General features: G+C 40.6%; 1 protein-coding gene across 4 annotated transcripts in view; it reads left to right on the plus strand.

The window, feature by feature from the left end:
- The window catches only part of LOC102229623 (T-lymphoma invasion and metastasis-inducing protein 2-like), a 42,716-nt gene that overhangs the window by 8,329 nt on the left and 15,688 nt on the right, over positions 1 to 18,699 (plus strand). For 2 of the 4 annotated variants that reach the window (XM_023347985.1, XM_023347988.1), the window contains exons 2-8: positions 3,266 to 3,333; positions 9,872 to 9,961; positions 11,538 to 12,566; positions 14,481 to 14,919; positions 15,551 to 15,726; positions 16,537 to 16,761; positions 17,778 to 17,963. In XM_023347985.1, coding sequence (XP_023203753.1) covers positions 11,544 to 12,566; positions 14,481 to 14,919; positions 15,551 to 15,726; positions 16,537 to 16,761; positions 17,778 to 17,963 — 2,049 coding nt within the window. In that variant the 5' untranslated portion in view covers positions 3,266 to 3,333; positions 9,872 to 9,961; positions 11,538 to 11,543. Of the gene's footprint in view, positions 1 to 3,265; positions 3,338 to 9,871; positions 9,962 to 11,537; positions 12,567 to 14,480; positions 14,920 to 15,550; positions 15,727 to 16,536; positions 16,762 to 17,777; positions 17,964 to 18,699 lie in introns of all 4 variants that reach the window. The other 2 variants (XM_023347986.1, XM_014472382.2) reach the window with 2 other exon arrangements.

The raw sequence follows: 18,699 nt of genomic DNA on the forward strand, positions 1-18,699 counted from the left end.
GACTCCCCTGCATTAGGGCCATAAAAGATTCAGATGAGCTTATTCAGGCATCTTATCAGGATGCCTTCTGGGTCCTTTCTGGACTTGTTCAACCAGGGTTAGACCCAGAATCCTCTGGAAGGACCACATGAATCTCTTCTGGTTTTGGTAAGACCCGCAGGATGTCCTTGGAACGACCTCCACCTTCTCCTAGGCTCGATAAACCAGTGAACCTTAAATAAGTGGATTTATGATGATGAGTGAAGTGACCAGAGGACCAAACTCTTTGTGTTCATATCAGCGGCTCTTCTGCCTCTGATGTCTGAGATGTTTCCTCAGTCTTGATCCGTCTGCTCGGTCAGATCAGCATCACTTCTACAGCCGAGGCCAGAAAACACTTTGTCTTTTGTCTCTGTAATACTTTGTCCACTCAGCGGGTTTTCAGTGAAAGCTTCGACATTCCTCTGAGGCTCAGACCAAACCCGGCTGGTACAAACCACTAAACACCTCTGGGATCATTACCTGCCCCGAAACAAGCGGACCTTTCTCTGCTTTCCACACATCCTGCAGCTCTGCAGCCTCTCAGCTTATTTACAACCAAAGCAAAGCTCTGTAATCACGTTTTTTGGTGACAAGGGAAACTTTGTTGACCAGCTCTCTCTTGAAACCACAGAATCACTCAATCTGCAGACTAAAACGGTGCAGTGAGGGAAACCAAACACCCTGAGACATTTTGGAGTAGAAACTCCTGAAGGAAAAGGTCAGCGGTTATTACAGCTCGTGGTCTTAATTGTGTTTTGGCAGCACTTCCTGTCTGTTATGATAAAGTTTGACGTAATGACTTAAACGAAACAATACCTTACAGCAGTTGGGTGGAGACCACTCCAGCAGGCCTTTGTTTGGATTTTTGGAGCACTAAGCAGCTTGAGGAGCCAACTCCCTCACTACAACTCAGATTTAATCAGGTTAGAGGTCAACGCTTAGACAGTCACACAATGACAGACCTCTAAAGTGCAGCTCTGCATCGCAGCGAGCGCAGAAATACCTGCAGAACCAACAGCAGGTCTTACAGTTATCAGTCACGTTGGTGCATTTCTCAAATCATTTTTGGCTTTTGCAAAACAATTCATACAAAATGTAAAATCTATATCAACGAACATGTCAGTGCCTCAGAAGGACAAGTTCTCGTTTCATTGGGTTCTGATAAGACAGTCAGATTTTAGTCATGTTGTCAGTAAAACACTGGATGTTCTGCTGTAAACTATGGTTAAAGTTTTCATGTCAAGTATTGTAATCATGACAGACCAGTAAAGGCATAAATGTGGTAAAAGATTCACATTTACATCTTTACTGTAACTTATTGATAGATCATGTGATGTGATACAGAAAGCAAGAAAAAAACGAAAGTATCAATAGGAACATAAGACAATCTCCTAAAGGAAAACTGAACATGCAGTTATGTAGAAAATATATTTCTTCCTAATTCTGCCACAGCCTCACTCCTCTTCCTCTTCCTCTTCCTCTCTCTGGCTGTTTACCTCGTCCAAATCCTTGTCCTTCCACTGTCACAAATGTAACATCATGTTTGTTTAACTGTAAAAAAAAAAGCTACAGAAATGTCTCTTCAGGTTTCAGTCGGATGACGGACGATGTCCACCTGTAATGAAACACACATTCATGCTCTCCCCAGTTAAATACGAGTGTTTTCAGTTGGTTTGACCTCCTCCAGGCTGTGTTGATCCTGCGGTCGGACTTTATTTACACAAACTTGGAGCTAACCACAGAATCCTGCTAAATTCTCTGTGTTTACATGTGTTTTTATGCATGTGTTTGGGTTCCTGCTGCTCTGTAGTCTAGTCTGACATAATAAAATGAACTGAGCACCGTTGGCTCTGTAAGGTTGCAGATAACCTGCACATTTTTAAGTAAATCAAACTGTGTTTGTTGTCACAGTTTTGAAGTGTGGAGCGCTCAGGAAAAAGAAAACCTTCTCCAGCGGCGGTTGTTTTGGTTTGGACTCATTTAGCAGCATCAAACCACAAGCAGCATCAAACTCTGCAATTTGAGCTGCGATGACTCATTTATTTCACTAAATGTAGCCGCTTGGAAATCAAAGGTCCAGTTTTAGAGCTACGCATGAAAACATGCAGCTCAGTCCTGAAAACTACGCTCTGAGGTTTGTTAGCGATGCAAAGCACAATGTTCATGACATTTGTCCAAAAAGAATACATTTCCACACAGATTACAGAGAGATTTTGCTAAATTAGTGAGAAATTAACAACTGTACATACAAGTAGAATTAAGTCCAAAATTATTCAGACATCTGTTGAATTTATGTTTAAAATAGTTTTTATTCAACCTAAAGCTTTGCTTCTAGCAGGAAATGAGACGGTTTTGGTCTGCAGAGAAGATCATCAAGTCCAACTTTTTCTCCAGTTAGTGTCTCTGCAGACCCCACACATGCCTGACATAAACTGCTTAGACTTTTACTTTCAGGTTGGTGCTACATAGAGAGTTCTCTGATGAACACTTAAAAGTCAAAATGTGATCAATGTGATGAATATTTCCCATGTCGTCTTCTTTTATAAAAACACAAGATACATTCATTATTGGCTCCTTATTCTCTCTAAAATCTTGCAGAAAATTGTATATTGAAGTTTTCCAGTCTGGGTTAAAGAACCGTCACAGAAGAGTCAGCACTGTTAAGGGATTTTAATTATACATTCTCTGCAACAGATTGTGATCGCTGTGTTGTTTTGGTTGTGCTGCCTTCGATACAGTGGGCCATCAGATTCTCTCCCAGAAGGCATCTGGGGCCTGAGTAGACTGAATGACAGCAGACACTCGCCTCCTGTTTTGTGTGTCGATGTTCCTTCAGCACGTTCCGTCACTGAGGGAATCTTGCATCAGTTCTGCTGTCAGAGACCCATTGATGCTTTTTCTGGTCATTTACCCTGAGCTGAGGCCTCCAGCGGTCCCCGAGGGGCCCGAGGGGCCTCCAGGGACCCTTATAATTCAATCTGAGAGCTGTGTGCATCAGCAGGGGTTCCTTTATTTAGTCTCTTTTGTGGTAGTGAATATAAATCTGTTTCATGTTTTCTGCAGCTGTCCAAACTTATTAAAATGTACATAATCATAAGATGTGGTCTTTGCGGCAGATCTTTCATGCATTATGATCTATTAACATACTACCAGAGGGAGATGTTGCTTCATACTGCCTGTAGATGGACTAGGTAGAAAAATAATATGGTAACTTAATTAAAATGACTTTCTCTCCTTCTAACAGGGAAGGATTTGAAGAAGAACCAGAAATCCTGGACAGAGGTTCAGATTCTCTGATCAGAAGAGCTTCATGTAGGTTTGTCTTCCTTTTTGATTTAGTTTTCCTGTTAATTGTTTCATGTGGAGCAAATGTCCAGTGAACTGCTCCATCTAGTTTGGGTTAGATATGAGATTTTATAAAGTTATGGTTTGGGAAATGGAGAAAAAAATTATTTATGTCACTGTTGAATTCAGATTTAAAATTATTTTAATCAACCTAAAAGTTTCATTCTGACAGGAAATGAGATATTTATTGCTCAAAAGATCAAAAACCAAAGTAAAAAGAGTGTTGGTTCAAAGAAATATTTGATCTGTTTTATAGGGGAACAAATGTCATGTTAATTATTGTCTATACTTATCTCCGTAATTAAACATTTCTTTGGAGACGACCCAAGTTTGAGGTTGGAATGTCCCTTTACCATCACCCTAATCTTGAGCCCCTTTCAACAGATGCTCTCAGATTCTGGTTGATCCACTATTAGGTTTCCATAAATAATTAATATTTCAATATTAAAATAAAATGTACTTAAAAATGCTAACTTGGTCCAAAGTCAGAACAAACTGAGCTGTTAGCTCACCAAAACGTGTAATAATGCGATGTAGATCATTAATTTAGTGAAGTTTTCATATAATTAATGCAGTAATAAACATTTATAACCATTCATAAACATTTTATGAAACACTGATTTACTTTGTAAGCATTCCTCTAAGCTAATCCCACAGGGAGGACTGAAAATTAGATCAAACTAACAGCCTGGTTTCCCCCTAAAACTAAATTGCTTTGTGAATTAATCTAAGAGAAATCTCAAATTGTATGTAAAAACATAAACAGTTTTTAATTATATCTTACTGCACTTGGAATAAGACAAAACTAACTTACAAGTAACTTTTTAGTGAGATATGAGTTTATTTGAAGTAAATAATGTTATAATTCTGACAGATTACTTAACAAGGCAATTTTTCCATTACAAGTGAAATCATCTGCCAGTGGAACTAATAGTGTTGATCAATAATCAAGAATTATTGACCTAAAACAAGTTCCTACATTGTGCTGAAAATTTTCTTGTAAGTTAATAAAACAAAGTTATGAAATTTGCGCCAAAAACGAGACACAAATTCTTGGAAAGATTTTGAGTTTTTGCAATGAGGACAAACATTTTGAATATAACATCTGATGATTTGTCAATGGAAATCTTGGCTTTGTCTAAAATATTTAATAGATCTTTGTCTTGTTTTTGAGATGCTGTTTAACTTCTTTGTTGGTTTTTTCTATCATTTTTCTCATGCGTTTCTCTAAAACTTGCAGAATAGACAAGTTCATATTGGTGTTGGGAAGCTGTTTTACATAAAATGCATTAGATCCTGTTTGTTTTAGTGTTCATTCAGTGAAACCAACATGGTGTTTTTACTTGTTTTTATCATACTGGTCCAGTCCTGGTTTCATTAACAAGATAATATCTTTGGGTTTTCTCTCATTATTCAATCATTCTGTTTATAAGCGGATTTAAGCCAACCATCAGGGATCAGAGGGTGTTAAAGTTTCCTGCAGATGTGTGAACAGATGAAGGTGATCCGACTGTAACTCAGATTTATTGGTGACCCGTAGATAACCTCAGCTGGTTAAGGTAAACCGTGTTTAATCCAGGACCAGATCTGATTATTCCCCCGGCCAGCAGACTGCTTGATACGATTACAGACAATCGATTCAATGGAGCAGCCAAGCATTTCATTTTATTTTATTTTTGATCATTTGATAATTATTGGTATCTTGCTGGTGTGTTTTAGAACAAGAAAATGTAGTTTTTCCTCAAACAAATCTGACCAAATGTCTGATTCACAGAAACGTTTGGCAGTTTGTTGAGCTGAGAGTTTTTGACCCTGAAGCTTTGTGCAGTCCGTCTTGTGTTGAAGAACTTGGTGGAGGTTTTGTGTTGTTTTGGGGTTTTTTACTCAAAGTTATTTAAGAACTTATATGAGTCATTTGTTCATTTTTGATGCCAAAATTCAATTTCAAGAGTACATTTTTCAGAGTTCTTGGTTGAAAAAGTAGCAGTTGTTAGGATTTAAATATATAAGCTACAAATGGATGGATGGGATCATAGGGATCAGTGGATAAATGGATGACAAAGACAGGCTGGATGGACGGATGGATGAACAAATGGCTGGATGGACGGATGGATGAACAAATGGATGAATAGACTAATGGACGGACGGACGGAGTCCATTTGACTCCATATGTATTTCCAACCTCATCCAAGCCATGACTTCTTTTTCTTTTTTTTTATCCTCCATTGTCATCCAGACTGAGTAACTCCTCCTTCTCCTCCTCCTGTTCCTCCTCCATCAGCAGATCCTCCTCTCTAAAAGCTTCCTCAGTGTTCTGCAGAACCTTACACCAAACAGGAAGCAGCGACTGCGACCCCACCCATAGCCCCCACCCCCGATCCCCACCTGGAGAGCGGCGCTCCGCCCGTCTGCCCAGTGGTGGCACAAGGAGTCCAGTCACCCCAACAGGAAGCTGACTTCCTCTTCCCTCCTCCATCCAGGCTCACTTCCTCCGCTGAGAGGAACGCTGCTCCTCCTTCTCCTCCTCCACCTTATCCAAATCTCTCTGTACTCTCCCATGAAGAGGAGGAGGAGGAGGAGGAGGAAGAGCACAGCTCCAGCTCTTTATAGAATATTCAATCCCAGATAAAGAAAACTCACCAACACATCAATGTTAATCTGGTACATGTTCTTCCTGCTGTTAGCAGATGTTCTGGACTTCCTGTTTCCTGTTTCTCTCAGCTCTAACTCAGCTGCTGATGTTCAGATATTCCGACCTGTTCTGATTTTGTGATTTAATTAACGATGGAAGTCATTTAAATTTTTGGTTTTCTTCTATCTCTCAGTTCTAAAGCTCAGATTATCTTCCTCTGCTCAGATTATTTCCATCCTGCCATCATTTATGGAAACATTTTGTCAACTTAGTATAATTTCCTCACAGCCACTTTTCTGGAGAGCTGAAGATAAAACTGGAAAACAATAATATGCTGATAGGAAAAGCTGGAAAAACCTGGAAAGTATGGAGTTTCTCTTTTTTTCTTTGTTTTTCCTCTTTTCTTTATTCCTTTCCTTCCTTAAAGGCTTTTTTTTTTTGTAGGTTTATTTTTTTAGTCTTTTTTAGTCTCAATTATAAATATCTGATATACATATAGATTAGTTATTGATTCATTGTATTTGGGAATACAATGATAATTTCCATTTTTATTCAGTGTTTGCCCAGGTTTTTATTTGACTAAATCGTCTGAATCCAGATATAAATAAGAGGAAAAAACTGTTGGATTTATTGTTGCAATGAATGTTGCAGCAAAGCCTAAGCTTTCATATTTCAGGTTTATTTTCTTTTTGTTCCTCAAGTTTCGATAGTTTTTGAAGCGTTCCTGCACATAATTAACCATCATCAGACTCTCTGTAGTGTGCCGCCATAAACTGAAGCCAAGTCAGATATGTTAGTGACTTTAACTGGGTCGTGTTGAAGTTAGTGTGAAGTCAGAGCATAAGAGGATCAGCTGGTCGTTTGTCTCTGGGAGAACAGGTGGCAATCTCCTCAGCTGCATTAATATTTTCAATTCAAATCCGATGAATTCTTTCATTCTGCTGCTGGGCCGAACCGGGGGAGGTGATGAGGAGGAGGAGAAGGTCTTTGTCTGTGAAGAATGGAGAGGGGGTCGGCCGTGGCAGGGCGTCCTGCGAGCCAGCAGATGGCCGATGGGTTGAGCAGACAAAAGTGAGCCGCAGAGTTTTTCCTTTTAAAGCTGGAGAGACCAACACAAAGCGTCAGACTGAGTGGGGGTCAGCCTGAGGCATCAGCATCCAAGAAATGATAGATATATATTCTGTAGCTCTATTTCTAAAACATTACAAAATAATCTTCTTTAAAAAGTTTTTTCTCATTTTAAGAATATTAAGATTTTTGCACTAGAAACTAGACAAAACGTACTTGGTGAGATTTAGTGTTTTTGCAGTGCAGTCTTAAAGGAACTGGTGCTGAGATAGAAATGGTTAATCTACACCAAGATTAGTTTTTTGGTTCTTTTTTTTTTGTAGGACCAAGAAGTGATTTGGTGAAAATATATTCAAAACAATAAGTTTTTTCCTTATAAGCAACCATGTAGTTTTGTTTCATCAGGCCTGTTGTGTTGTTCAAAGTTGCAGGCTCCTCAAAGATCGATATCGATGTAAAAGTTGAGACTCTCAGACTTCGCAGTCAAATGCAAACTGAAGCCATGTTTTCTTTTTCTGGATAAAGATCTAATCATCATTATTTGGACATTTATTTACATCAGGTCAACACAGTTTCCGGAGTCCTGATCTGTCCCCAATAGAGAAAACAAAAATAGGACAAATTTCTCAAATTGTTGAAAACTTTGATACATGTTTGTAGAGAGAATAAAGCACAATAAACAGATAATATCCCAGATAGCTTCATGCTTTTAATGCCAGAACAGCATTAAATGTTGGGAGGAGGGAAAAACTTCACTGAAGCGAGGAATGCGGGAAAACCTGTCAGATTACTGATGAAACTGTGTGAAACAAACTCCTCCTATAATTAAACCTCCTCCTTGGAGTCACAGCTGTCCAGGGTTCAGCCCGCTTCTTTCAGGAGAGGTCAGAGGTCGGCGATGCGTTCGGGGGTCAGTGGCTCGTCCTCCTCCCTTCGTCTTCCTCCCTCTTCCTGCTGCGGGACAGGATGGGCGCTGCCCGGCTCTGGCCGGCTCTTACGCACCGAACCTTGAGTTTGTCGGAACCTCTGACCTGTTAGCGGAAATGAATGTTCAGAGTTTTTATTGCTCTGCAGAAGATGTGTAATTGAGTAATGATTTCTGATCATGTCAAAGGTTGTTGGTTTAAGCGCAGCAGGAAATCCTGTTCTGTTTGCTCCGAGTAGAAGAATGGATACCACTTTACAACAAGGCTCCCCTTAAAGTTAGCTAATAAAAAGTTCATATATTATTAATTCATCTCTAAGCACTTTATAAATCATTAATTAGTGTTTATTAAAAAGATCTACCGTTCTTGCAAAATCTGTTCAGCTATATATTTTATCCAGAGATGTTATACTAAATATTTCAGACTATTTAGATAAGCATTAGTAAATGTATATTTTTAGCATAGTCTCTTTCTCATCCTTACTTGATAATGATTTAAGTGTTTATAGATTCATTAATAACATATTTATAAACTATTTATTAGCCATCTGTAATGGGATCCTTATTGTAAAGTGGAACCAAAAAATGTAGAATTACTCAAAGTTCTTTATGTAGTTTTATTTGAACATTATAAACTGAACTGACCCCTTGTATTCACTCAGGTTATGAACTTCAGCTGTCTATTTGTCCCTCTAAAAATACTTATAACTGCATATTTTAATAGTTCAAACACCAAATATACCATAATGTGCACAAATATGTAAACTTGAAACTGTTTTAGCACTACCAAAAAATCTACCGTTTTCCTCGTCTACACTCTTGGGGTTTCATCCAATCAGCATAAAGGAAAATAAGTGCCGCTCTTTGATTGGCTGCTTTGTAAATGTCAAGTAGCATTGCAACTTTATTTTCAGATTCCAGAGTTGCATTTTCTTTATGGAACTACGTATTTAGATATGCTCTACCAGAAAATCTGCAAATTTTTCACAGAAAAATCTGTGAATACAGAACTCAGAATAGGCAGAGATCCAATGTACAGGTTATATTTCTGCAAAACTGTTCATTCAAAAATTATTGCGAGAGTTTGGAGTGATGTTTTGAGGGTTGCAAGTTCAAATCCAACTGGATGATGCCTTGCTTCCTCATATAGTTGTCAGCAAGACACTTTTAGTTTTTGTTTTGTCTTTGCAGTTTTGATTTTCTTCCTCTTTTCTGGCTTTTTCTTTTTCCCTTTTCTTCCTTTTTTTCTCTTCTCTTTTCCATTTTTGTCTTAAAAAGGGGGAACGTTTTAATTTTCAAGCCACAAAGTATCATTTAGTGATTTTTTTGTGTTAAAAACCAACTTCAAACGATTTTTAACAGTTTTTTTACACTAACAGTTTATGCAAGTTGTCATAAAGACTTTTTGTTTAAGTGTGAAAAAGTATTTGCTGGAGTTTTAAAGGACAGTAAATGGACTTGGTTCTGTCCAGTTGGGTTTTAGCCTCCTCAGGTTGTCAGAACTCCCTTCTGCTTAATGCATCTTAATATTTTTCAGTAAACATTCAGCGGGAGCTGCAACATCTCAGCAGCACCTTGTAGCTGATGATTAACTGGACTCCGTTGTTCTGAACGGTTGAGCAGCTGCAGCCAGATGAGCTCAGCCTGCAGATTTCATGTTTGACAGGAAAAAAGAAGCAGAAGGAAAGAAAACCAGGCGAAAATTGCTCAGCATTCCAGAAAACCAAAATAAACAGGAGGAGGACAAGGTCTGGTTTCAGAAACAGAAACGTCATGGAAGAGAAGGAGAGAGGGAAGGAGGAGGGGAAGGGGTTCGTACAAAAGGAAAGTCTGTGTGTTGGAGCTCACAAAGCCCCTCCCTCCTTCTGTTCTCCCAACAGATGAGCAGAAAGAGGGAGAGAGAGAGAGAGGAGCTGGAAGGACGCAGAGGAGGACGGAGAATGAAGAGGCAGCTGTGGATCTGAAAACCGGTAAAAATCCTGAATCTTCATCATCATTTTACACTGAGAAGCAGAAAGTTTTAGTTTCATTTTATCATCTGATGAGATCCTGGTTCTGGATAAAACTGATTTTAGGTCATTTAGGTCATTTCTGCTCATTTCAGAGAGAGAGAGAGAGAGCTGCATGTTAAACGGAGCAGGTGGAATTACTGCAGCAGAGTTAAAGACGTTTCATTGGTTGGTGAAATAATCAGTAAATGTTCAAAATAATAGAAAAATCTGAAGGTGATCAGGAATCTAATGTCAGCATTTCTGATTTGATCCTGAATAATTTAGTTAAAATGAGTCAAACCTTAAAGTTTAGAATTATTGCAGCTTTTTGATGCCTTGAATTTTCAGCTCTGTTGGTTCATGATGAGTTCAGGTGCTTTATAAGTACAGTCTTAGTCTGATTTGATCGCCAGGGGTTCCTACAATTTAACAGTTAATAAAATGTCCTCAACAAACATCTGAAAAGTGTGGCGTGCCTTTGAGGTAAAACTTTGTGGAACCACTTTTCTATACAGTTACAGCTGCAGATTTTTGGGTGGGGGGGGATCTACAACAGGTTCTGCAGCATCTTCTTACCAGAAGAAATGAATCTTCTCCATATTATTATACTGCCATCATCATGCTTAACAATGGGGATGAATGATGATTTACTTAGTTTTCCTTTGGGATAAATAAAGTATTTTTGAATGTCAATTTGAATTTTAACAGTTAGTTGTTTTTTTTCGCTTTTTCTGCCAATCTTATCATTTTGCATGGAGGCCATTTCTCCTAAATGCCTTTTAGCTTTTTTCAGCAGTTTCTTTGTTTTTGCTGCTCTTCTATTAAAACCAGAACTGTTCGGTGCACGACTACAGTTCGTCCTGTGAAATTCTGCATAATATGAAAAAAGATGTAACAAGTGAAATAAACTTTTCACCAATATTATGGAACGATTGATATAAAAGGATCTTAAATCTTGCTGAAAAGTTACCAGTAGGTTTGTTTTGTCTTTTTTAAATGTGCTGAAATATTTGAACAAGAAAGATTTTGTATTTTTGCAGTGTATGAAATGAAAGCAAAGCATTTATGAATCTCTTTGCAACACAAGGTAATGGGCCTTGTGTTGCGTTTTAGTTTTACTGTGAGATGGGAAATTACAGCTTCCCAGTGGAAAAAATCCACTGGAACACCCTCCAAAGTCTGATTTCCCACTGGGAAACTGGGAGCAACTCTGACTAACACCAGTTCTGACTTTTAAGCCAACTTTGTGTTTCAATATGGCCGCTCCTCACATCTACAGCAGTAAGACGTGGTGGAAACGTTCATTTTACGAAACACACATGTAAGGGTGTATTTAAAGTCAATGTTACGTGCAGCGCCTGCAACAGAAAAAGTAAAACATTGTTTATGGCAAACAAAATTCTTACGAAATAATGTTTGTACGAGTCACCATGTTTATGGGCGTCGCCATGTTGAAATTCCAACTTCTCAACTAGAAGTCTGACGTCCATCCCAGCTCAGAGTTCCCACTTTCATTAACTTCTCAATGTCTCATGCTGATGATGTCATTTTCCAGGTTGCCATGGGAAACACAGACAGTCACAGCAGCTTCAGCTCTCCGGTCAAACCCTGCGGCTCCCTCAGGTTCTCCACCAAGAAGGAAGAGGTAACGTCGGCCCGCAGCTGGTGGCGGAGCAGCCAGAGCCGGGGCCAGGGCCACCAGGGCCAGCAAGCCTCCTGGCAGTACGAGTCCGCGCCCAGAGGGGGCGCCAAACAGAGTGTGGGATGCCCTCAGAGGTTCAACCAAGGCGAGCGGACGCAGGACGGCCGCAGGAGTCCGTTTGGATTCCAGGGGCCTAACGGTGATCAGGCGTCCCTGCAGTGTGGCGGCAGTCCCAAGGTTCTGCTCAGCAAAGATGGCAGCATGAGGGTGGAGTTTACGAACGCCAGGGTGGTTCCTGTTGAGCCGCAGGGCCCACCACCCTCCAACCTCCACCCAGAGTCGTCCCACCGCACCAGCAAGGGCAGCTCGCTGAGCTCAGAGGGGTCCTGGTACGACTCGCCGTGGGGCGCCGCCGGCGAGCTCACCGACAGCGTGTTCGTCTGCGGACAGAGCGTCGACACCAGCAGCGGCTACAACACCTGCTCTTCCACTCAGGTGGAGGACGTCTCACCTGGGTTTAGCTCCGCCCTCCTGTTCCCTCCTGCAGAGGGCGCCAAAGGCCACAACAGCTGCTCCTCTGGCCGCACTGAGGACAGCGGCATCGGGGACTCTGTCATCCTTCAGCCTGACCTCCATGACCTCAACCTGGCGTCACCGTCAGACTTCCACAGCAGACAAAACGCGCTTCCAGCCTTTCCAACGTCAGCAGACTCTTTCCTGCAGCAGCAGCTGCTACCAGCTATGGACAACGTCATCCAGGAGGAGGCGCCGTCCGTTGGAGGCATCGAGCCGCGGTACTTCTCTCACACGCTGCCCAATCGTAAAGCCGAGCCTGTGAGCGCCGCCTTCTCCGGGAACAACCGGAAAGACTTTCTGAAGAGTCGGATCCGACAGCTGAGCGACTGGACGGGCAGTTTGAGCCGCAAGAAGAGGCGGATCCAGGTGGGAACCTGGAAAACCTGCACCTACACTGCAAAAACACAAAATATTACCAAGCATTTTGGTCTAATCCACATATCTTAGTACACTTGAATTAAGACAGAAACTGAATTACAAATAACTTTTTAGCCAATATTGATGAATGACTCAGTTCCACCGGTTTTAATTTTAACTGGAAATGGTATTTATTCATGAGTATTAATGAATTAATGACTTAAAACAAGTTCCTACTGTTTGCTTTCCTAAAACCTATAAGTTAGTTTTATATTAATCTACACAGTGCAATGCAAGTTAAATTTAGTTAAAACTTTTTTTCTAGATATTATATCCAACTGTCAGGAGGTCTAATGAACTAAAACTTTAGAAAACTTTTAGATCTTTTTTAGGTAATAAATTAGGTTTACTTGTATTCAGAGACAAAGTTTCTCAAAGTAACTAAAGATGTTAAAAGTACTAAAGCTGTTCAAAGTACTAAAGCTGTTCAAAGTACTAAAGTTGTTCAAAGTTCTTTACATCACAAAAATACAAAGTCATCACCAACTGAAAGTCCATTTTGCCAAATGTCGTCATTACACATCAAAATGTTGGTTAGTGTTTCAGTTAGTATGGTTCAAAAGCATATTTAAAGCACTTTTTAAATACCTACTTACAAATAATCCTTTATTTTTATTTTCCTTTTTTCTATATTTATATTTAGAATGCATTAATTGAAATCAAAGTGGAACCAAAGTCAAATTCCTTTGCGATTAAAGCTGATTCTAAACTTAAAATCCTGTTGTTCTGAGTCCAAATGCTGAAAAGGAACCAAAACAATCCACATCATTGTTCATCAAAATGGACGAATCAACATATTTCTAGAATTTTCATCCCCGAATGTCATCCAAACGATAGGTGGAGTCGCCTTAAATGTTTCCTAAAGATTGTTTTTCTATGCCGACTCCAGAGTGTTTTCACACCCATTTAGCTGTAATGAAGAGGAAAAGTGTGGTCTGTTAAAGCAGCTCATAAAACCCAAACAGCTCCTGCAAATAAACCCCCAGAAAGCAGAGAGGATGATGCAGACCAGTCATTTTACTGCAGTCAAACAATCAATAATTAACCATAATGACAACTGATATAAACAAGGGAGACATGTTAACTCATACAAGAAATCCATAACAAATTTACTCCAGAAAATGATCAAATTGAAATTCCTACTTGAAATTGAACTCAGGTCTGAGTAGAACTGCTTCAAAATATTTTTTAAGAAATTGCTCAAGTGAAAGTAATTCATTAAAAGGCTATTCAAGTACTAATTTAAAATATTAAATCAGAATATCTGATATAATACTTTAAAATATTGTAAACTAAAATACACTATTGTATGCAAATTCTGCTATTTTAAAGATTAAAAAGAAATAAATAATTTTGAGAAATAAAATTACAGATTCAGACAGATGAAACACCTTTACATTTTTTAAATATACAAAAACAAAATCTACAACTACAGTAACTATAGTAATGTAAATATACTGTGTATATCAAAATATTATTAGAATAACAGATCTAGCGCATAAACAAGATGTTTCACTTTAAACATCTTGTTTGATTTTTTTTGTTTTTTTTATTCAGTGAAGTTACTTTAAGTGGGTCTGGTATCCAGAAATATTAGTCAAGTAAAAGTAAAAAGTACAGTGTAGTAAAACTACTCCTAAAAGTAAATATTTTTTGTAAATAATAAATGTAACTAATTACTGTCCACCTCCAGCAAAATTTGTTATTTTGATGCCCCCTGATAATGTATAAAATAAAGATGCATTCATTACAAAAATATTCAAAATCTTTGGACCGCCCCCAATGATGCCCTGGGCTGCCGCCCCAGAAAATCCTTTTTAAAGTCCAGCTGAAAAGTCAAACTTCTGTCTGCTTTCCCTGCAGGAGCCACACAGCAGCGACTCCTCCGGCGTCTTCATCAACAGCCTGAACGCCGGCGCTCCTTGGCCTTCCAACCCTCTCCTCCAGTTGAGCCAGAACCAGTTCCTTCCGGCCGACTGGGACTTCTCCAGGAGCCTGGATCAGAACCAGAGCAGCGACGCTCAGCGGCAGAACGTCTACAGGAGCTTCATGCGGGAGCTGGAGACGGGCTGCGGCGGCGCGGCCGACCGGATTGAGCCGTCAGAGGACGACGACGACGCAGAGGAGGAGATGGAGGAGGAGGCAGGAGGAGGCGATCTGGACGGGTTGCTGGAGGCGGATCAGGGCGCCGTGCGGCGCGCGGGGTGGCTCTACTTCAAATCGCTCATCAGCGTCAGCAAGGACAGGAAGCTGGAGCTCGTCGCCCGCCGGAAGTGGAGACGCTACTGGGTCACACTGAAAGGTGATTCATTCATCAGTCTGAGACCGAGACGCTAACGGAGAAGTTTATCTAAAGTAGATCAACTCTGAAATGTTTTAATAACACTTAAGGAGGATGAGTGGGATGAAGAGGAGATTGCAAAGAAGGATGAAGATGATGGCTGGGGTGAAAATGGGTCAGGAAGAGGATTATAGGGGGATGAGAGGGATAAAAAGCATTCTAAAAGGGAGAATGAGGATGAGTGGGATGAAGAGGGGATTGTAAAGAGAAATGAGGAGGATGAGCGGGATTCAAAAGGGTCAACAAGGGCAATGTAAGAGGATGAGAGGGATAAAAAGTGATAGAAAGAGGGAGAATGAGGATGAGTGGGATTATAAGGGGTCAAGAAAAAGAATAGAGGGATGAAAGGGATGAAAAGTTTCTTGAAACAGGAATTGTGAGGATGAGTGGGATGGAGAGGAGAATAAATAGAAATGAAGAGGATTAGAAGGAAGAAGAGAGGTCAAGATGAGAATAGAGGGATGAAAGAGACAAAAAGGGATGGAGATCGTAAAAAGTGAAATATTTCAGATTTAGTTTCCTTTTTGATTTTGTGTGGAAAATTGAAGGTTGTCTGCAGTCATTAAAATCAATCTATAATTGATGATTTCAGGCTGCAGTCTGCTGTTTTACGCGACGTTTGGGCGGAGCAGCGGCGCCGAGCAGGACCTCTCTCCTCGCTACGCTCTGTTAGCGGACGACAGCATCGTCCAGGCCGTCCCGGAGCATCCGCGCAGGGAGCACGTCTTCTGTCTGAGCAACTCGCACGGAGACGTCTACATGTTCCAGGTGAGAGAACGTCTCAAACGTCCCACACTCTGACTGCGTCCTTAAACGCCACACAGGAGCAGAAACCAGCCTGTAAATTTGGGGGAAAACACCATGAAAATGTATTTGTGTTTCTGTCAGATACAGCGACCTTCCTCTGCAGAACCACTGTTGACCTCTGATTTATTTGAAACCAGTCGGGTCGCCCTAATTGTTCCCCTTCTAGCTTTATGAGCTCAGGGAGCTCTTCTTTACTCCCAGAGTAACTGAGCAGCAGAGAGTTTACAGACACAAATCACAGTGAGGAGGAGGAGGTAGCAGAGGATGGGGGGAAATAAAAGCGTCTAATGAGAGACACAAAACGCTGCTAATTACTGCAGCAGACTGAATCTTTATGACTTCAGGGAAGAGCAAGAAAATCCTGAAATCAAGAACCGGCTTTACTCTGCTCTGAAGTTACTCATCAGTAAAAGTCTCATCTCGTCTCATTCTGTCTTGTTCTCTTTCAAACCTCCTGTTGCCACTTTTTAACTCCTCTTACTTTGTCTCATCTTTTCTCATTTCATTGGACTTTGCCTCATCTCTTCTCTTTCTGTCTCAGCTTCCTGTCTCGTCTCATCTCACTTCAGTGGATCTTGTCTCATATTGCTTTATCTCATCTTCCGCCATCTTCTCATGCTTTCTCTTCTGTTGACTTGCAGCTGTTCATCTCGTCTCGCCTGTTTTTTGAAAATCTTTTTTAAGTGAAGTTTTAAGTAGGTTCACATTAGCAGTGTTTGATGTTAGACCTGTACTAATGCTGATGCTAATGCTAACTCTGTTTCCTGTCAGGCCACTAACCAGACAGACCTGGAGAACTGGGTGACTGCGATCCACTCGGCCAGCGCCACCCTGCTGGCCAGGCGTCAGGGGAAGGAGGACACGCTGCGGCTGCTGCGCTGCCAGAGCCGCTCGCTGCTGCACAAGATCGACATGGACGGGAAGATGAAGAAGATGGCCGAGCTGCAGCTGTCCATCATCAAGGACCAGAAGAACCGGCGGGCAGTGGAGAGCCAGGTCAGGAACCGGATCTGATCCAACAGAGTTTTCCTTCCTAAAGCTGCAGAAACGCAGCAGCAGGCGTCCTGCTCTGAGTCAGAGGAGAAACTTCAGAACGGTTTATGTAACAGCAGGAAAATGTCTCAGCGCTGAGTCAACGCCTCGTCCAGATGTGTTGGACGGCTGCAGCAACTAGCAATGTTGAAGCTTTTTATGTTTCAGTAACATAAGCTTTGAAAGAGCTGGAGTGATGGCTTTATTTTGAAAGTCCAACAGACACAAAAAGTAGCTAATCGCTGGTTGCTATGGTGATTCCCTCCTTTTTCCAAAGGACTGGAGGGAAATCAATTAAAATGTTTTAGAGTTCAGAGATCTGAAATGTGAAGGGTGTTGGTTGGTTTAGTTCTTAGTTTTACGTAATTCTTTATATAATCCTTCTGTTAAAAAACTGAAATGTGTGTACTGTATTGTAAGAGTCAGTAGGTGCATATGTTCAAAAAAAATATGTATTTAATCAGTAGAGCTGGTACTATTTAATTAAAAAGTCCCAGCTGTAACATTCTCATATTTAATCTAGTTGTAAGCATGTATAATGTTCCTTGTGCGTCAGACTTATGGGTGTACCAGAAACACATGAATACAAAGTTCTGGCAGGAACCTTTGTACGTAAAAGAATTAAAAGTAATTATTTGTGTTAAAAAGCACAAAGGTTCCAGTTCAAGGCTTTTGTTTTGTAAAAAAAATATACATATATACATTAACATTCTTTACATGTTGCTATCAATGTAATTAATTAATAGAAATTAACTATTAAGAAAATGATCATTTGGGTAATTATCATTTTCAGCAACACAAACTGAAATATAACGTCAAAAATTTCCTCCTTTCTACTTAAGAAAGTTTCAGGTTTAACATTATTGATGTAAATGTTGTATAAAAAAAAACTCGGAAGGTTTCACTGTGGGGTAAATCTGATCCCAGAGCTGCTTATCTGAACCGAGCAGAACTTTAACTGGGTCTGTGATGCTCCTCAGATCCAGCAGTGGGAGCAGAATCTGGAGAAGCTGAACCTGGACCTGTTCCGGCTCCGCTGTTACCAGTCCAGCCTGCAGGGCTCCGAGCTGCCCAACCCAAAGAGCCTCCTGGCCGTGGCCAGCCGCCCCTCCAAAGCTTCACTGGGAAGACTGGGAGTCTTCTCCGTCTCCTCCTTCCACGCTCTGGTAGGAAGCTGCTAACACACGACTTTTATTCTGAAAAGCTTGGAAGGAAGTACTCCTTCGTTCCTCTCCTATGTCAAAAACTGACTTGTCCTTCCTTCCTTCTTTCCTTCCTTGCTTCATGTGTCCTCCAGCCTTCTTTCCTCTGATCCTTCATTCCCGTTTTGTGTCCTCCTTCCCGTCCTCATCCCTCCTTCCTTCATTCTTCCTATGCTTTCTTTTTGTGTCCTACAGCCTTTCCTTGTTTCCTCCTTCCTTCCATCTTACTTTTCTCTCTTTTCTTCTTTCCTTCCTCTCTACATTCCTTTCCTTCCTTCCTCATTTTCTTTCCTCTGCACTTTCCTCTCATCCTTCCTTTTTTCCTTCCTCTCTTCATTTCTTCTTTCCTTCTGTGCCTTTCTTCTTTTGCCTCTTATTCCTTTCTTTCCTCTTCTTCACTTTCTTTTCTCTCAATTTTCCTTTCTTTCCTTTCCTTCTTTTTCATTTTTTCTTCTTGTCCTCCCTTTCTTTCCTTCTTTCCAGATGTTTCAATTCATGTCTGGTAAAATCACATTAGGGATCCATAAATCCTGTATTTAGGAGTCTGGTACAGTTTGGGTTTAATCCTCCAGGTGTGTGTGAACCTGTTCAGATGTTTTCCTCCAGGTGTGTGTGAACCTGTTCAGGTGTTTCTCTCTGTGTGTGTGTGTGTGAACCTGTTCAGGTGTTTTCCTCCAGGTGTGTGTGAACCTGTTCGTGT

The sequence above is a fragment of the Xiphophorus maculatus genome, chromosome 15, assembly GCF_002775205.1.
Source record: "Xiphophorus maculatus strain JP 163 A chromosome 15, X_maculatus-5.0-male, whole genome shotgun sequence".
Taxonomy (NCBI): Eukaryota; Metazoa; Chordata; class Actinopteri; order Cyprinodontiformes; family Poeciliidae; genus Xiphophorus; species Xiphophorus maculatus.